The sequence below is a fragment of the Epinephelus fuscoguttatus genome, linkage group LG17 (assembly GCF_011397635.1).
Source record: "Epinephelus fuscoguttatus linkage group LG17, E.fuscoguttatus.final_Chr_v1".
Classification (NCBI taxonomy): Eukaryota; Metazoa; Chordata; class Actinopteri; order Perciformes; family Serranidae; genus Epinephelus; species Epinephelus fuscoguttatus.
Window position 1 is genome coordinate 36,998,015 of NC_064768.1, and position 19,847 is coordinate 37,017,861.

Consider the following 19,847-nt stretch of genomic DNA (forward strand, 5'->3'; position numbering starts at 1 on the left):
TGAACAACGCAGCTAGGAGCTAACGTTAGGCTAACTTTAGCTAACGTTAGCTAGAGATGTTAAAGATACCTTTATATTTCTTTCCAGCAAAGTGACAATATGTTGCCTCAAACACAATGTTGACTTACCTTAGAACAGATGTAGACATCATTGTTAATCTTATTCACGTTGAGTTGATGTTGTGGTCTAACGTTACCACACAACTTTATCCAAAGGAGACACTTTTCTCGGTTGAGATGTGGTTTAAAGTGTAAAAAATACACCTGGTCGCCCAGCCTCTCAGGATACCTTGTGTCAGAGTTGCATGTACCCCATGCACACCGTTTGACCATTTTTAAACTTCAAATCTCAGAAAAAGCTCATAAAACTGAACAAAACTGACTTTCTGTAATGCATTTCAATGGACGTCCAGGCAGAGAATGTCCGAGTGTATGGGAATGGCTATACGCACTGTGATTGGCTCATCGCGTTTGAGGGCGGGGCTTAGCTATAGGTCAGTTGGCAGAGGTGTGGACTCAAATCACATGACTTGGACTGAAGTCAGACTTTAGTCACAAATTTGATAACTTTGGACTTGACTTGACAAAATCATAAAAGATTTGCAACTCGGCTTTGACTTAAACACATATGCCTCATGACTCCATTTAGACTTGTCCTTTTGACTTGAAAATACTTGATACATGCACAAAGTCCAAAGATTAAAAAGTATGTTATTTAGAAGTGTGCCAGGAATCAAGTAATTTCTGTTCATTTCCTGAATCTATTCATGTTAATGTTATTAATTCCAAGCAAGTCCACAGGTAATTCCCCAGATATCACTTAGTTTTAACCAGTCCAACAGCATGCAATGAAGTTGCAGGGGAGAATCATGAAGAACTAACTTTACCTTACTGTGCACAAGTTGGAAAAATGATACCAAAGATGTATTGTCTGCATACCAAACCTATGGGTGATCCACAAAAAAATGAATGGCAGTAGGCCTATGCAAAATTTACAGGTAAAAAATCATAGGCAAAGACAACAACTTCCAACTTGGTTTGATATTTGAAAGTGCAACAGTCAGTTGAGGCTAGTGTTAACATAGTGAGCAAGCTAATGTTTAGCTAAGTGCTAACTACCTTTTGTGGCAAACTTGTTTTAACAAATAAATTCAACTTTTAGATACATTTGGTTACATTTGGTTTACAGTGCATTATAACTTGTTTAGGACTTGAAAATCCAAGTTTAGGACTTGGTACTTGACTTCGGACTTGTTAGTTTTGACTCCGGACTTGACTCGAGACTTGCGTGCAAACACTTGAGACTTGCTTGTGACTTTCAAAACAATAACTTGGTCCCACCTCTGCTAATTGAGTCCCACCCAAGACCGAGACAAATTTGCCAAACGAATCACTCAACTCAAAGTCAGTGGAGTGGGTGGATTCAGAAATCGTTTTTTGCTTTTCAAGACAAAAGATTTACTTCAGTGTCCTTGTCTTTTCAGAGTGGGTATCACATGTGCCAACCACTGACGGGCAGACCAACTCAGGTCCCACCATCACAAATGCCAATGGGATTTTTGAAAGCAGCCAGGGAGCCAGATCACCAGCAATACCCCAGGATCCCTCGGACAGCGATGACTGCATGGACCTGCCCACATATGTCTCACTCATGGCACAGCAGAGTAAGACAGGCACCAACATAAGAATTACACAGAACCTCATTTCTACTGAGGACAGTGTTGAACCGTCTCTGGCAGAGGAAGAGGACATGAAGGAACCGGAGAAAAAACAACATCCGGCTGATGAGAGCTGTGATCCAGGCCTGACGTACATCACAGTTAAGCCTTGTGATGTCGATCCATGTAGAGGAGAAACAGTCCTGGTTCTCTCCTCAAACCATAATCCCATCACTGACTCTAATAACAGCAGTGATGAGTCCCCTGCTCATCGTTTAAGAGAAAGTCCCGTCCAACTTTGTGATGCCGCTAATGATAAAAATGCACAAGAGAGTGAAAACAATGAAGAGGAGTCTGATATTGCCATGCCATTAAATCACTCCATGGATGATGAGAGCGAGGATGTTCCTCCCATCAGCCTGCCCACTGTCCACGCGCATCCTCCTTTCCCTGGTGATCTCAGAAAAGAGATGAGCCACCGTGGAGGCCTGGTTGGCTCCAAGATCATGAAGCGCTCATCCTCAGTTATTTCTGACTCAGGTATTGAGAGCGAGCCCAGCTCGGTGGCCTGGCCCCTGGAGGTTGCGCTGCGAGGCCGACCTCCTCTGGACTTCTCCAGCGAACGGGAGATCCCCCAGCAGATAGTGTGTCGCCACCCGGTCCACCGCAGCTCACTGGAGGGCCTGCAGATGGAGAGCAATGGTAGCCTTCCAAGTGGAGGTATTCAGGCCTCGCTCACCTCTATTAGCTCCCTGCCCTACGAGGAGGACCAGCAGCAGAGGCAGCTCAGCAAACTGACCAAGTCGGTCTCTGCACCACAGATAAGCAGCCCTGAAGACACTGAGGAAGACCATGTGCAACTCAACCAGGCGACAGATTCTAAGAGCTTAGCGCAACACCAGGATTCAGTGAAGGTCAACTGCTCTTCTCTGAACAGCAACATGGACTCAGAGCAATCTGAATCATCTTTATTAGATTCGAGTTCAATGGCAAATCTTGGCCACGTCGTCACAGAGAATATTTGCTCTGAGAAGTCAAACCCTCCACAGTACCTGTCAGAGACATACAAGACCAAGTCAGTGTTAAGTGATGTGTCTGAAGTGTTGCTTTTACAAGAGTCTGCAGAGAGCCGGCATGTGAAGGAAAGCACTGTTATTGGCAGCCAGGGGGAGAATGTGAACCATCAAACACACATCAGTGGAGTAAGCGCCTCAGTGGAGGATGTGCATCTCGTTGAAACTGTAGCAGTGCCCTGCAGCTGCGGAAACAAACCATGTGTGCATAAAAGTGCAGCAGCTCAGGAGAGAATTAACACTGAAGATGACTGCCAAAGTTTCCATCACACCGAACTGCTTAGTGTCGAAGACCAGGAGTGTCTAGATCCCTCCCGAACACCTCTAGAGCCTTCAGGGCTTCAGCACATCAATGACCTCCCCAGCAGCAGCACTACGCAGAGGCCGAGTGACCTTACAGGGTTGATAGCCAATGATATCACATCACCTGTTGACCTTGAAGGCATATCAGCCAATGAGAAAGAGCCTTTAGACTGCCAGACTAAGCCCTCTAAGATCCCCAACTCAGGGCTGGCCTTTGTGAATAAGAAGATGGTGGAGGTGGTGAACATGTCAGTGTCCTGTGCCCCGACCTGCCTGCCATTTTCCTCTGTCCTGAGAGACTCTCCATCCATCAGTGGAATGTCCGCTCGCCAGGCTACCTCACCTATTACCCATCAGCCCCTGGGGTCCTTTGGTATCATCTCCTCGTCTTCGCTCAATCCACTGAACATGGACGACGAGACCAATGAACGAATGCTAAAGTGAGTTTATGTTTTAGCTAAGCTTAGTGTTGGCAAAGGACAAACTGCACTGTAAATATGTTTCAAACCCCAATTTTGTTACATGATACAGCAGATTATTTTAGACTTACCATACAGGTCTGCTTCGTAAATCAAACCTTGTGTTCTCCTGTAAAAAGGACGAATCATCAGGACCAACATGGAAGAAATCCCTGGTGTTTTTCTGTGCATGAACACATACAATACTATTGCTTTTTTTTCTTCTATGTAGACAGACTAACAGCCAGACAGACTGCTACATGAAACAAAAAGAGCCATAGACTCTGAACTATAACCAACATCAGCTTCCTTCGGATGCACGATATTAGATTTTTTTGCCGATATCTGACACGTCATTATGTAACAACTCATTTGACCGATAACCAACACCGATATCGAGCTCCTCTGTAGTGGAATTAACATCATATTATACATGCATACTCTTATGATGATGGCCCACCAGCAGATGGAGACATAGAATACAATACTTTACAATGTATGTCATATTCATTCATTGTGCAAAATAAAAAAAAGCATGTTGGTCAGTTCGTTTTAAAGCTAATAATGGCAGATGCCAATGATGTGCTGATATTATCGTTCATCCCTACTTCCTAACTAATGTTTCCGTCTTATCTTCCAAGTACAAGAACGTCTTTTGTTGCACCGTAGCTTGCTGAACAAGCTAGCAATAAAATATTTGCCAGGGTGAAGCTAGCAAAGGGCTTAAATTACTTGAGACTATCATCGTTGGCCAGTTTCAACCGATTTAGTTACTAGCTTAATAAGCTACAGTTAATAGTGCAACTTCGTTAACAACGTAGCTTGATACAGGAATGTTTCGTGTTGCTTTGGCAACAAGGGACCAGTGTTAGGTGCAATACATTACAAAGTAATGCGTTACTGTATTTACATTATATTTGTCAGTTATGCAGTAATGTAACAAGTCACTGCTCTAAATTCAGTAATCATATTACAGTTGCTAATTGAACAACTATGTCGTCACTCGCTTTAAATAATGGGTGGATAGAAAATGAATTTAACATACTGACAACAGTGCCTGACACAACACACGACACAGCCTGACTCTGGAGAAACAGGTCGTCTGAAAAAGGATTTGGGGATCTTCTTGTTCGGAGGTATAACTGCTGCTTTAGGATTTGGTGAACGAGCGACTCCAGTGAGTTTGTTTAAGTGTGTTTGGCCGGTTGGTTTTATTTTGATTTTTTGTCTGTCATCATCGAATGGTGTCAGGAAGACCAGTCTCTTATATTATCTTATATAGGCCTATTGATATGTAATTTTCAGGCAATTCATATTTTTTGAAGCAGTGTTATGAAGGCCAACCGCTTTCATATTTAAGCAATATCACACAAGAGGGAGTGCTGTTGTACTGAATATCAGCACAGCTATGATTCAAGTTAACAATGTTAAATTATTGTGAACTTGCAATTACATGACAGTTTGTCTCAAGAAATATTGTGGATTAATGCAAAAGTAATGTCATAAGTACTGTGACTAAAATAGTGAAACTAAATACTTCTACAGGGAATAATTAGGTAAAGTAATGCATTACTCTTTTTAAAAGTAACAAGCAATGTGTAATACATAACTCTTTTTATGTAATGACCCCAACACTACAAGTGACAGCCGACATAAGCATATATTAAGTAGCTTAGCTGAATCGTCCAAACAACAATAACATATAGAATTACAATTTTGCATATTAAACTAAAATTAACAACCACCAGCAGTCATAGTTCTCTAAACTGTAGTTAACATGTTGTCACATGTTAAATTCCCTTGAAAAAGAGGTTGTTAATCTCAGTGGGATCTTCCTGGTTAAATAAAGGTTAAATTAAAAACATAAACTGATTAAAAGAGCTGGTAAAGTTACTCATAAATATCAGCCAAAATTAAATGCCTTAAGGAGTTATACAACATAAATATATCCGCTCCCACGGCTCCACTTCCTGTGAAGTCAACCAGTGTAAATATAGACACAGGGCCGTCGCAACCAGACAGGCAAACTAGGCAATTGCCTAGGGCCCGGAGCTGGAAGGGGGCCCCCAGAGATGGCTGATATTGGTCCATATCAATGACAATATGATGGAACCCCTATAGACACTGCAACAACGACAACACGTTGGAATCCCCCCTAATGGGGCCCCCTACTAGCTGCTGCCTGCGAGTGGCTAAGTACGGTGACCAGACGTCCCGCACTGTGCGGGACTGCACAGCATTTCTGTCTCTCTTCACACATCACGCAAATTGAGACCATGTTCCGCATGATTGGTTGCCACCTGCGCTAGCATTGTTGGAGTACTGTAGTACTACGGTACCTCAGGTACCACTACTGTGGGATAAGTTCAAAGTCCAATCACAAGAGGGTGAGTGTCCATGCGCCGTCCAATAACGGCGCACGCTGGCCACCTGGCACTCAATATGCTGCTGCAGTGGTTTGTTTTCCAGTGACATGTCAGGTATTAGCTGAGCTACTGAGTATCTTTGAGCAGTGAAAGTTGTTATTTATTTCTTTTTACTTGTAGGTTAGATTTGTTTATATATGCTACAGTGATTTGTTTTCCACAGAGCTCTACGGTGCGAGCATTTTACTGCATTTGCGACTAAAAATAGTTTTGTGCAAGCAAAACAAATCATTCAGGAGCACGCTGTGTGAGTACAGATTTCAACCAGCAGCAGAAATGAAAGGCGAATCCTGCCGGTTGTGGGTTGAACGGGGGTCACAGATGCTGTATTCCTGTCAAATACGGCGCAAGATAAGGGCTCACCAACAACGGAGAAGTCCGGCTCCAGGTCCAATAATTTCCTCTTTGTTGATTTCATGACTGCCCAGTAGTACCTGAACAGCTGAGCCGTGGCGGCACACAGGTATGTGATGTGTCAGAGGAGAAATGAGCCGTTCACATTTCTCTCTTTGTGGCAGGTAACGGTCCACAAACCTCACCACACTTTAGGGACTGTTCTTTACTTATCAGGGGAGGAGGGTGGCTGGTTGATTTTTATTTCATTTTTATTTCATTTATTTATTTAATCCCCCCTATGTTAATCACTTATTGATGCTGTTTTTGAAGTATGAATAAGTCGCTAAGTAATTTATTCCATTGAAATATCAGTGATGTATTATAGAAAAGTGATTTTTCTTTTTATAAATGACAAAAGGCACATCTGCCTCATTTTTGCTGTGGTATCGTGATACTACTCAGAACCATGATATTTTCATTGGTATCGTACCGTGGGTCCCAATTTTGGTACCGTGACAAGTCTCTGATGACTAAACTTCGCGCTGGGGCAGGTGTCCCACATTGTCCCTCACGAACCTACTCCTTGTCCCACATTTGGTTTATTGGGACCTGGTCACCCTAGAGACGGGGGGGTGGGAGGGGCCTCCAAGGTGCCTCTTGCCTGGGGCCCTGAGAGTGTTTTGAAATAGCCCTGTATAGACAGTGCCACTCTGCCATAGCTAACCACATTGTGGAGTAAAAGTCGACATCAGGATTCAAGTACCTCAAATTTACAGTTATCAAGCTTCAGCCCCCTTTTTTAATGCCGTAACATCACTGTGGTAACCAGGCAACAATCCCGTCAAGAGACATTTGTGTTGTGTCAGTAGGGACCTTGTCCACTCAGCTTTCAATCAAACACCTACAGAGGCCTTCCACTCAAAGGCTTGGAGGCTACCTCAGACTTTTCCTTCTTTGACACAAACATTAACACTAAAATCTTTCTTTTTTTTGACTGATTTTTGACAGCAAAAATTTGTGGCTTTCTAATTTCAGATGGACATCAAGGCTGCAGTCAAGCATGTTCAAATGTAACAGTAATAATTAAATGTGTGTTCAGCCAGCTGAGAATAATGCCTGTCAGTAGGTACAAAAAAAGCAGGCCGTCTTCCATGGAAAACTTTGTAGGAGTGAGATTATAATCCACACTAACTACAGGAAACAAGGCCAGGACAGAAGGTTTTATGGCTATGTGGAGACGGCTGTTGACATCTGGTGCAGTAGCTGGCAGTTACTCATGCTTGGAAAGCCTAGCATAACAAAATGAAGTGAGGCCAAATATGAAGCGAGGAAGTCAAGACGAGGTGAAATGCCTCCTGAGTGTGTTAAATCACATCAAAGAGTGCAGACAAATCCATCATGATTAGCTCAAAGTACAGGAGCTGGAATCGGATTTGTTTTGACTCCTTCACAGCTGAAGTCTGTAACCTGGCGGGACGACAGGGCAATAAAACTTCGAGGAGCTACTTGAGAGTCTGCGGGACTTTTGTTTATAAGCCTCGGTTTGCTCGGAAGTGGGCAATGTGAAGTGAAATTAATCAAATACAAAAATGCAAGGCAGGTTTTCCATGATATTCTGGACCAAAGGGAGAAACAGTAGGAGAGATTCACCTCTAAGAGATGTTCTCTCTGTGTTATACAAACTTTCCTCTCAGATCAGCATTTTATGTGTGTAACTAAGATTGTACATAATTTGCTTGTCTTTGCACATTACTGGAAAAGGTCTTTTTCAATTTATTGCTAACATACAGAATATAATCGCTTTGTTTTTTTCCAAATGTCACGTCCCTTTTCTCCAGTTTCTACAAAGCCAAAGAGGAGCTGCTCAAAGAGTTGAGCTTTCAGGCCAGCTTGTACAGTGACCTTCCTCTCCTGGCATCAGATCTGCCCTACTTCCCCCCTGAGGAGGACGACGAGGAGTTTGATGACGGCATACACCTTGTGGTGTGTGTACACGGGCTTGATGGTGAGTGTGAGAGAGCCGAAGGTTCTGGTTCACAGCGGTCGAATTCCGCCGCAAGGAGGCAGTGGCACCTCCAAGGAGGAGTCATGGCCCCCCTACTGGCCCACCCACCAGCCCCCCATGACAAAAATGATTGGAGGCTGACATTACAGTCTTTAAGAGGCTGGAGCACACTTATTTTTTAATCTAGTGCAAAAGTAGTGGTGTCCTGGGAATCTAGACAACCTAAAGCTGCTTTCACACAGCTGTGCAGTAACCTTCCTGACAACCACCAACTTGCAAGGGCTTTCCCAGCTTTTTTGAAGGCAGCTGCTGCCGCTATGGTCCACAGCAGCGATGACAGGTAGCTACCTCTGTGATCACTGGCAGAAGTGCAAGCAAAGATTTCTATGAATTTGGACAATTTACCATGTGAAGTTTAGTTGAAATGTTATCACAGGCCCAGTTTTTCCTGGTTGTCTTCATCAGTATCTAGCGCCATCACTGCGGGTAGTCAGACACCGACATTATCAGCTCCTCTCTCGTCTTCTTTCTGCTCCTATGATGCCCACTATTTGATCAGCCACAGCCTGGTGGCAACTGCCAGAAGTTCAACATGGTGAACTTAAGGCAGCAGAGAAAAATATATGTGCTTGCACATGGGCAGCAAGCACTTTATACCCCTACTTGCATGTTGAAAAACGCTTTTCTTTCCCTAATGGAAGTGACTGGAGGTGGCGAGTTAACGTGTGGTGGTGTGAAGGCAGCTTGAGGCATCCATTGGCTTGTTGGAAAGGGGTCTTTCGAACTCTCACTTCAAGACATCTAAAATGGGTTCTATGGGTACCCACCAGTCTCCCCTAAACTTGAGAAGGCTTGTTCCCAGTAAAATTTGTTCCTCATAGTCACTAGCTATGTTTCCATCCAAAAGTGATTCAAATCATTGGTAAATGCGCATTAAAAGAAATACCAATCCTGTGTGTTTCCATTAAATGTACGGACTTTGGTGAAAACTACGAAGTCGCGCGAGTTTTCCGCAGAACCGGAAACAAAACAAGCCTCGCAGTCTTCTTCTTCTGCGTTTTCTGGCGGCTGGCAACCAGCTTGTAAATGCATTAGAGTGTGGATATCACCATGGAGAGAGGTGTGCTACGTCAGACTTAATTCGAACATAACTGTTTCCATCCCCTGTTGTGTGAATCAACATTTTTTCCAATCAACCAAAACCTGGCTAAAGCGAATGTATTTTAGTTTGTCCGTATCAGGGGATTTTAATTCGAATTTTGGCGTTTCCATCAAAATTTTCTGATGCAGTACTTCTAGATGCGCATCTAAACAGGCTGATGGAAACATGGCTGGTATACTCCTTCAAATTAAAGCTGTATATTTGTATTTGTAAGAAAAGGGACAAACTTGGTCTCAGCCTATTCAGAGTTGGCCATGGGTCCATTCTGACCATACGTGACTTGTGAAGGTGTCAAGTTTGTAAAAAACACAATTTATTTTTCAAGCACAGTGAACTTGTGGCTTAGAGCTTTTATTTTGAAGTACTGTTTCCTGCTGTAGAGTGAGTGAATAACAGTTAATAACTTAATAAATGTTAATAAAAGACAGCAAACTAGCTCAGGACATGGCCAAATACAAGAATAATGTTTAACATATTAAACTGTGAGGACCTTGAAATAATGCTGGATCATTTGGGAACCTCTGGCCTTACACATGTAGATAAATAGCACATTAAAACAGGATTGTTGTGGAACTCAAAATGTGAACTGTGCTGTTATTAGTCTGTGCACATCAGATTATTACTATTAAAGAAGCCAAAGTATATTAGCATACAATTCCTTAACTCTCTATGTAATTGTGAAGTTTGCACATTTGCAGGGTCCTCATCAGGCCACCCCTATGTATAATATCTTGAGGCACCACTGCTAGAACATAAAAGCTTTTAAACTCACACTTCTGCAGCATGCTGTACAGTTTTAGACTTTAGTGTCCTATTAGCATGGTACATGTAATGCAGTCTCTGAGAGTATGTCCTACAACCTCAAAATATCACTTTACACTATGTATTCTGTGAATACTAATTCCAGGCGTCTCTTAAATGATTAATGGGACCGAAAGTGTGTTTATACTTCTCCCCTTCGCCTCCAGGAAACAGCGCAGACCTTCGGCTGGTAAAGACTTTCATCGAGTTAGGACTGCCAGGGTCCAGGCTCGACTTCCTCATGTCCGAAAGGAACCAGGTAGACGACTGCGACGAGGAGCAAATTGATAACACGTACAATCACATTTGCAGAAAGTGCTTTAAGGCATTCTGCAGAGCGCTGACGATTGTGCTTTTCTCTGCCGTTTCCCTGCAGACTGACACGTTTGCAGATTTCGACACCATGACAGACAGGCTCCTGGATGAGATCATTCAGCATATCCAGCTATACAACCTCACCATAGGCAGGATAAGGTCAGTCGCTCAACTTTAATGCCGCGCAACATGCACATTACTGACAACTCTGCTTTTGATTGATCATTGAAGTCAGAGCAGGGGCAATCATCAGCTCAAGCAGCATTCCCTTTGTACAGTAGATGGCAGCAGAGACTGCACATTGCTACTTGGTCTCAGCATGAATACCTAAACTCCTGAGAATCACTGTTTCATGATAATATATCGACCGTACCAACCCAGAATGGATAAGCGGCACAAAATGGATGAAAAGCTCTTATCATACAGTGCCAATAAGTTTCTGACTTTCACTTGATAGACTGTACTCCTTTATGCAGCAGTGTGTTGCCTAGTTCCCGTCAAATTAAGCAATTCATCTTCCTGCTTAATTGCCCTCGATGTGCCAGTTTATTTTTTATTTTTTTTGTACGAGTTCCCACCCAAGTTTGCCAACTTTCTTTATTGTGGCGTATTCTCCAGAGAGCAAGTATCAAAGGCAAAAGCAATGGACTGCCACAACAGCATCTGGTTCTTTCCACATTACTTCTATATTTAGTTGGTAGGAAACAGATGAGAAGGAGCAGACATGGCGATGAGGGATTTTGGGTAAAGCTGTAACAGTGCGGTAATTAAACTAAGTGACAGACATATAGCTTCATGAATCTAATATTTCCCACTGCTGGGAAGACTATTAATTTGTATGGTATGTCCTCTATGTTAGCATCATTAAGTTGTCATTGCCTTTGAGAATGTTTAAACATCTAACAAGCTAATGGATTTTCTGTAATTGCCGATGTTGTAGCTCAAATCTCCAAATAGCCCCAGCTGGAACGAGTTCCTCCGCACAGAGGAGTCTATAATAAGATACTGCACAGTGTCGTAGGTCAGCGGTGTTGGAGGCACTGTTTTTCCAGCCACCCACTCAAGTTGCAAGTTTATCTCTCTGAAAGTTGTTTGTCTTCGGCCAACAGCTTCATCGGCCACTCTCTGGGGAACATCATCATCCGCTCTGTGCTGACGAGGCCTCGCTTCCGCTGCTATTTGCCCAAACTGCACACTTTCCTCTCGCTGTCAGGCCCACACTTGGGAACGCTGTATAACAACAGCACATTGGTCAGCACAGGTGAGGCCACCGTGCAGCTGTGGGGAAACTGCACACTGCAGATGTGCTGTATTTACAACACCGTGCAGCGCTGCATTTCAATGTTTTGCGCTCCTCAGCAGCATCTTTTATCTAAGAATATCACCCGTACTACTGCTGCTTCTGCTTCTGTGCAGGGTGTCGAAAAAGCAGGGGTCCTGACTGTGTATGTGTGTGTGTGTTGCTCAGGTCTGTGGTTAATGCAGAAGCTGAAGAAATCGGGATCCTTGCTGCAACTCACCTTCAGAGATCACGTTGATCCACGGAAAACATTCCTCTATCTCCTGAGTCAGAAACCAGGTAGCGTTTAAAGCGGATGAATTTGAAACAGAGACACTATATTGACTGCTTCACTTTACAGAATATTACTTGAAAGACAGCCTATTCAAATATTCATGGAAATGTTGTCATCTTGTCCTTTTTGTCAAATTTCTGTACGTGTCAGCTCGCTAACACTCAAACCCCTGCCAGCGAGCTGCGAGAGGCCCGTGAGAGGCCTCCCCACTGTTTGAGTGGAACAAAGCAGTCGTTTGTCACACAGGCTTGAAGAAGATAAGCCTGAAAACACTATTTTACCCCTTCAGAGCTGTGGCAGGCTGACAAAATGATCCAAACCCTGTCATTGGAAACCCACCAGCGCACTCTCTTAAAAGCACAGTGACAGGAGACTTGAGAAAAAACACAGTTTTATCGTATCAAGCCTGTCATTGTACTTTGTGATTGTACTTTGCGTTTTACAACCAATTCACTCCTTTCCTGTGTCTTCCTCTCTCTCCACCTCTCTCACACACACACACACACACACACACACACACACACACACACACACACACACACACTCACTCTGCAGCCTCATTTACTTGTTTGTTTTCTGTCCATTTAGGGCTCCAGTTCTTCAAGAATGTGGTGTTGGTGGCGTCTCCACAGGACCGTTATGTTCCTTTCCACTCGGCCAGAATAGAGATGTGCAAAACCGCTCTTAAAGACAGGACCACAGGTCAGAAGTGCACGTATTCATGCTCTATTGGATTCTCTTCTCTTTCAATATTTGCAATACCTCTCAATATTCTTAGCCAGAGGGAGCCAGACGAATTTACAAAGCTCATGTTGTAATTGCTCTGGCAGATGCGACTGGTCCCCCTCCTGTTCACACAGATTTCCAGCAGAACTCAGATGTGCCAGACCGATCAATTAATCTAACGCAGAGTGTGTTACAGATGATGACTGACAACTTGCACAACTTATGTCATTTTTGGCACGTGCATCTTTGTGCCAGGGACACTCCGGCAAGCATAAATCTGCCTTAGTAAAGAGGAGTGTCGTTGAGGCAGTTTTGAAAACAACCAAGATGGCTGCAGCTGAATCAGAGCTTTCTGTTGAAATACTGTTTTCAAAGTCTGGTGGCAGAGATGATAACACTTGCTCACAGACATCTTGATGACACACCGTCACAGCTCGTCTCTGCACACTGTAGTCTACATGCGCTACATGATGTTTCGTTGCTCCAATTGGTTGTAGGTCTGTCCAATTGCATCCAAAGGCATTTTGGTCTACAGCCATCGATACAGCTCATTGGAAAGTGAAAATGACGAACCAACAGACTAACTCATATTTGCGATTTAGTTTGACGATGTCAGGCTACAATCTTCTAGTCCACAATCCAACTCTGTCTCTTAAAGATTATGTTTGTTTGACTATTTCGCTGCAGTGACAACTAATCACTGTCTGGATTAAGTTCAGAAGTGAAAAACTGAATTTATCTACCATGCTGGAATCTCAGAGAGGTAGTCGGGTTGGATGGTAGCTATACAAAGTCTGGTGTGACACCAAATTCTGAAATTTGCGTCCAGACCACATTCCTGTGCAAACATCATTTTCTTTGCATTACATTTCCCTCAAAATCATAGTTGCTGTTTCAAATCAGCTGTAAGTAAACGTAATGTCTAGGGGACTGGGCTACACAACCCCACTTCTTTTAACCTAACACGTATGTGAATATTGACTACAGATCATATAGCATTGAACCTGTCAACACCACTTTGTGAAACTATTATCTGAAGTGATACTGTATAACTTTTGAAAGAACAATAACACACCCGTCCTCTTACGAATTGTAGTTAGATTCATAAGCAATAAAAGGTAACTATGCTCAGTTCTGTATGCTCATTGGTCTTGTTGCTGCAGGCCTTTTTGGTCTGGTGTGACCAATATCTTATGGTGGCTAATAGGTGCCATGCCATTGTCCTGATGGCCTATTATTCTGAAGCCTCAATAGTTTGGAAATGTCCCATTGGACTGTCGGTGAAGATTCTCAGTCATCCAGGTCATGTAACTGTAAGTGCTAATATTGTAGGCAACTGGACTTGCTTGCATTTCTTGAAGACGTTTCGCCCCTCATCCAAGAAGCTTCTTCAGTTCTAAATGGATAAGTAGTGTCGTGGCTTACGACACTACTTATCCCCCACCTACAATGCAGTCTACGACTTCACACCCATTCATCCCTGGTCCCACCTGACCCTAACGACTCACATGGTGGCCAGATGGGTCAACAACTCACATTGTGACCTCAACGACTCGGAAACTAAGAGCTCACGTCACCCCTACGACTCTGCAAGGGTTCCCAGGCAAAATGTCTTCTAGAAACGCAAGCAAGTCCAGTTGCCCACGATATAGCACTTACGAGACCCACTGGACTGAGAGCTGTTTTGTACAACAGCAAGTTATCCTAAAGAACAAGCACCCATTGCTCCAAAGGGCTGTTTCTTTGAAAACACGCCACACATTTTCCTAAACAAATTCAAATAGCTGTTTATTATGCAGAATAACGTCATCAGACCTTCCTACTATTGAGGCACGACCCACCTGACTCAACTAGCCTCACTCCTCATGCCTAAACCTAACCAACTCAACCAAACCAAACCAAACCACTAACCAATCAGAAGCAGGGCAGGATGGGTCATACTCTTGCCATAGTGAAAGCTCAGACAACGTCATTCTACATCATAGACAACCATGTGCTTCTGTTTGAGAGAGTGTAGTCAGAGAAAAGGCCCTTTGGAACAGTGGGCGTTTGTTTTCGGGATAACAGGCTGTCATACTAATGGGCTTCGGTCCAATGGGATATTTTTCAGACTACTGAGGCTTCCAAGTTATGGACCGTTGGAACAGTGGATAGTCCCTGGCTAGGTGAGCTAATATTAGCAAGCTTCAGATATATATTGCTTTGTTAGTGACAGTCCGACAGAAGTCTGTTCACTGACTCAGGAGTCTTTCAGTAGTGTGGCTCTTTTCATCTTGTGCCAGACACTTTGTATAGCATATACCATTATCTAGTATTTGACACAAGTGGCTGTTGCTCAACAAAAGTTACATAGGCTAGCTTTAGGTGTAACTTAACATGATTAACGTGATCCTACACCTACATGCGACTTTGTAACTGGAGTATTAGTTGATACACCAACATTATTTTTGATCTTCTGAAAAAAAAGAGCTGTTATTTTCCAAGGCTTGTAAGACACAGCCAGCAGCTGGTTAGCGTAGCTTAGTTTAAAGACTGGAGGCAGGAGGAAACAGCTCATCTGGCTCTGTCTGAAGGCAGCAAAATCTACCTACTAGTCTCTCTAGAGCTTATTAATTAACACGCTTACATCTTGTTTCTTTAATACGCCTCCTGAAATGAAGCACACAAAACACAAGTTGTGGTTTTGTGTGGGTTATGCATCAGACTGCAGAAACTACAAGAATGACTCACCAACATGTTCCTCATTTTCACACTGAAGGGCCCGTGTACACTGAGATGATCAACAACCTGCTGCAGCCACTTGTGGAGGCTAAAGAGTGCCGGCTGATCCGCCAGAACGTGTTCCACGCTCTGCCCAACACAGCCAACACCCTGATCGGCCGCGCCGCCCACATCGCTGTCTTGGACTCTGAGCTCTTCCTGGAGAAGTTCTTCCTGGTGGCAGGGCTCAACTACTTCAAGTAAAGGTGCTAGTGCTGCAGGCTTACAGGACAGAACCTGTCGGAGGCTGATGGAGCTGATTTGGACGATAAGGTCCTTACCTTCATTTTGTAAAGTAAATTTAATGTATATAATCCCTGGTATCCAAGAGGCAAGGCCTGTATATCCCACTTGTTAGGACTGTAAGCAGCTGTAAAAAAGATCAGTGTATTGTGACTGTTGAAAAATGCTAACTCAGACGTCTGAGTTTGACGTGTAGCCATGCAAAACAAAACATCTGACATCCATCACAGGATTGATTGTAGATGTTTTATGGCCTTATTAATAACCAGAGTCAGCCAGAACACTAACAGATGCTAATCGTGGTCGAAAGCATTTAACTACTTTCCCTTTAGAGTTGGTTTAAAGCCTTCGGTATGAGTGGTTGATTGAATTCTTCTATAAGGGTTGGACCGATGATAGTTTGAATCTATCCTTCGAGCCGAGGCAACAGATGGGCAGCATTTATCCCCTTGATTGTACATGAAGTATTTTGTTGTACAAAACATAAATGTTCCTTTATACAAAAATGAATATATTGTTTAAAGTTATTTATTTTTTATCTGCGTATGTATCCACAGTGTAAGTAACCCATCTAAATGTGATCTTTTGTGTGTCCTTGTCATCAAATCTATCAAATGAAAGTAAACCACGAAGGTGGAAGTGTAACCCTAATGAAGCCCTGTAAGTCAGTACACTGAATTCAGAATACTGCTGGAGGTAGACAGCTAGTTAGCAGGACATGCCAACATTTGCAGCTGAAGGTAATCTTTTGTTCTTGTGTGTTTTTGGTTTTGGAAAGTCTAAAAAAGACACCACTATTGAAACTATTAGAACACCGAGCATCTCTCATAGAGACGCAGTTGTTCCCCTTCCAGTGGACCACAACGGGACCTTATTTCTGGATAAATCTTTACAGTAGTTAATGGCGGGAGACAAATAACTTTTCGATCCTGTTTGAATTGTGCTATGAATTACATGTTTTTTGTCGATTTCAAAGATAATTTTGCAAGTCAAGAAAGTTGCAGTTTGTCCTAAAGCTGCATGAAAAAGACTAGTCCATACCCATTGAGTGCACAGTTGCCCACGCACAGTTTCACATGGTGTGTGTTTGGGATACAGGTCATAGCAAATTGCAGATTAAATAGTCAGCTGAACCCATTAAGAAGAGCAATGTATTCAGACAGAGTGCTTGTGAATTTCATAGTACGATTGCTTTATTGAAAGTACAGTAGTACCATTGCCAGTAGTGGTAGAATGATATCATTTGTCAAACGTGGGACAGACAGAGTGACTGACTGACAGAATGACATACTGACAGAATGGCAGTTTCCATGATTATGTGCAGAATACCATACCATGACTTAGTCATACCAAAAATTAGAACAACAACAACAATAACATTGGTCCACAGGGGGAGCCACAGTGATCGGTCACATTTTAGCCATTTTGAAGCATGTTTCTGTTGTTATAGCGCCACCCAGTTGACAATTAGAGTTAAATTTCTCCAGTCACCTTGAGGCGTCCTGTTCTACATATCTACCAAGTTTAGTAAAAATCCATATGGCGGTTAGGCCTAGATAAGAAATGAGCTCTCTAGCGCCCCCATTTTGTTTGATGGGGTCAATAATGGAGGGGTCCCCTCAGATTATGTGTGGTCATATTCCTACAAAGTTGCGTGGTGATGGGTGAAACCCTTGAGATGTTATACACCTTTATGTGATGAGCCACGCCCTCCGCAATATTCATTGCCTTATAGAAGCTCAGTTTTAGGAAGTTGTCCAACTTTTGCCAAGAGGGAACTTTAGATATTGCTCCCTAGATTATGTTCACCCAGTTTCATGCAGATCGCTCAAACTTCCTAGGAAGAGATCCATTTGAAGTGTTTTTCAAAAAATTCAAAATGGTGGAGGAGAGGCATCTCTGTGCAAAGTTTCATGTCTCTACGACATACGGGGCATGAGATATGCCCATTCAAAGTTTGCAATTTCAATCGGTTGCTATAGCGCCCCCCTTTGGCCAACTGATGTAATATTGCTTCATTCACTTCCTCCCATGTAGTCTCGCCACCAGACAATCAGAGATCTCCGCCTTCTGATAGTCTGGGGACACTCCTTTCTAAAGTGTGTTTAACACACCGGAGAAAACGGCCGGCAACAAAGCAACGCCTCTTGCATTTTTGAAAAGGACACGCCCTCCCGGAAATGTGCGCTCCCCCTTTTCTCGTCCGCAAGGACACAAACACACAGAGAGCTTGAAAATGGATGCCGAGAGATTTAACTCTGTTTTATCAAACGTGTGCTCAGTCCACAAGATTGTGGAAATTAAGGACTTACAGTGACTTGAGCCATTTTGTACCGCTACACGTGTTTCTAGTCGGACTATGTTTACGAGCACAAGAGTTCAGCGAGCCACCAAAGGACCGCCCTGCAGATTTACTATTGGTTCTGCAACGTAGGGAGTTTTTTTAAACTCTGAAATTGTATCCGCCCATCTAAACACAAAATCAGGGAGAAAGTCGTCAGTCTTTAGTTAAGCAAAGCGTCTAAAGACTGACTTGTGAGTGTACCTCCCATGACCCTCTACCACTGTGCCAAATTTCACATGGATTGACCAAGTCAGTGAGGAGAAAAACATGGAACACACACACACACAGAGTTTTCGTCATTATATAGTAAGATTACACAAGTCAGTAAAGTGATGTCATAGCTTTCTCTGTATACTCATGAGCAACAGGTCTTGCTTGCTCTTTCACTTCCTGTCCAATAAAGGCAAAGTAACATTACGTTTATGTGTCGAACATAGCAACCTAGCCGGCAAGATAGCTGGTGTTGAGTGGTTTCACACTGAACTAAATTGTACTATGAAAAATCTACAACAAACTGCAACTGTCTTGGCAAAATTATCTTTGAAATTGACAAAAAATTATACGGCACAATTCAAACAGGATCAGGAAATTGTCTCTACTGTACTTTTTTCCTGAAATAAGGTCTCATCAGCGACACTAGAAGTGGAGGGACTTCGCCTCTGTGTAGTCCCATGTCTTCAACGTGTAGAAATCCAAAGCTTGATGTGCATAGTTGAGGCTGCTAAGCTGTGATTGGCAAATCACTTAAACACAATTAAGCTAAATGACTTATTTTCATTTTGTTTCTTAAATCATGTAACAGGGAGACAGAAAACAGGCTCACTGATATAATTAACAGCAGATCTACTGTATAGGCCTCTATAACGTGAAAGAAGCTCATTATCCATGACTATACAGTACAATCTTATGGTCTAATGACCATTACCTTCCTAATGAGCCGTTTTAAATTGTAGATTAAAATGGTCTACACAAGGATAGATTTCATAAGGCACTCATTATTTTTTTAAATGGCTTAAATCAGGGTGTCATTGCTTTTGTTTTCTGGAAAACTGGATGATTTTGCGTAATACGGACCCACTGCCAAGATCCCCCTTCATGTCATTTTCTACAACTTGATGCATGATGATAGCAGGGAAAAGCACCGCCGTAGCACACACTGTCTCATGTTCCTCAACATAAACATTGCCATATTTGATCATCTCATCAGCAAAATCAAACAAACGTTGTATGATGTTTTTTTTCCTCCTCCACAACCTTTGCTGTCACATTCAAGCGTGACACGAGAGAGATGTCGTTTTCCAGCATACTGAGTGAGGACTGTTTCCTCTTCGCTGAGCTGTCCATCAAATGATGTTTACATTTTGACATTAGAGAACTGTTATCATGGTGTTGCCACAGACGTCTCATATCCAGCGATGGCTGCGCATCTGCTGCATATGTAGTTATGTACATACAGAGAGCTATATTTAACCTTTGCACTGGTTCGATGGCAAGTGCACTTTATTGACAACCTTGAATCAACCTCCACTAGCTTTACAAAATCCAAACAGCTATTTTTCCTGTGTTCTCTTGGATTATACATGCACTGCTTCTTTAAATCTGAAGGTTACATCCCGCAGTTGTTGTAAAAACTGACCACTGCTGTCCGTCCCGGCCACACGAGC

At 42.9% G+C, this 19,847-nt stretch overlaps 1 protein-coding gene across 1 annotated transcript in view; it reads left to right on the forward strand.

The window, feature by feature from the left end:
* fam135b (family with sequence similarity 135 member B) overlaps window positions 1-19,847 on the forward strand; it is a 675,785-nt gene that overhangs the window by 55,222 nt on the left and 600,716 nt on the right. Inside the window, exons 13-20 of the mRNA XM_049602004.1 lie at window positions 1,484-3,473; window positions 8,092-8,258; window positions 10,389-10,480; window positions 10,598-10,695; window positions 11,646-11,797; window positions 12,005-12,115; window positions 12,699-12,812; window positions 15,595-17,591. Coding sequence (XP_049457961.1) covers window positions 1,484-3,473; window positions 8,092-8,258; window positions 10,389-10,480; window positions 10,598-10,695; window positions 11,646-11,797; window positions 12,005-12,115; window positions 12,699-12,812; window positions 15,595-15,800 — 2,930 coding nt within the window. The 3' untranslated portion in view covers window positions 15,801-17,591. The remainder of the gene's footprint in view (window positions 1-1,483; window positions 3,474-8,091; window positions 8,259-10,388; window positions 10,481-10,597; window positions 10,696-11,645; window positions 11,798-12,004; window positions 12,116-12,698; window positions 12,813-15,594; window positions 17,592-19,847) is intronic.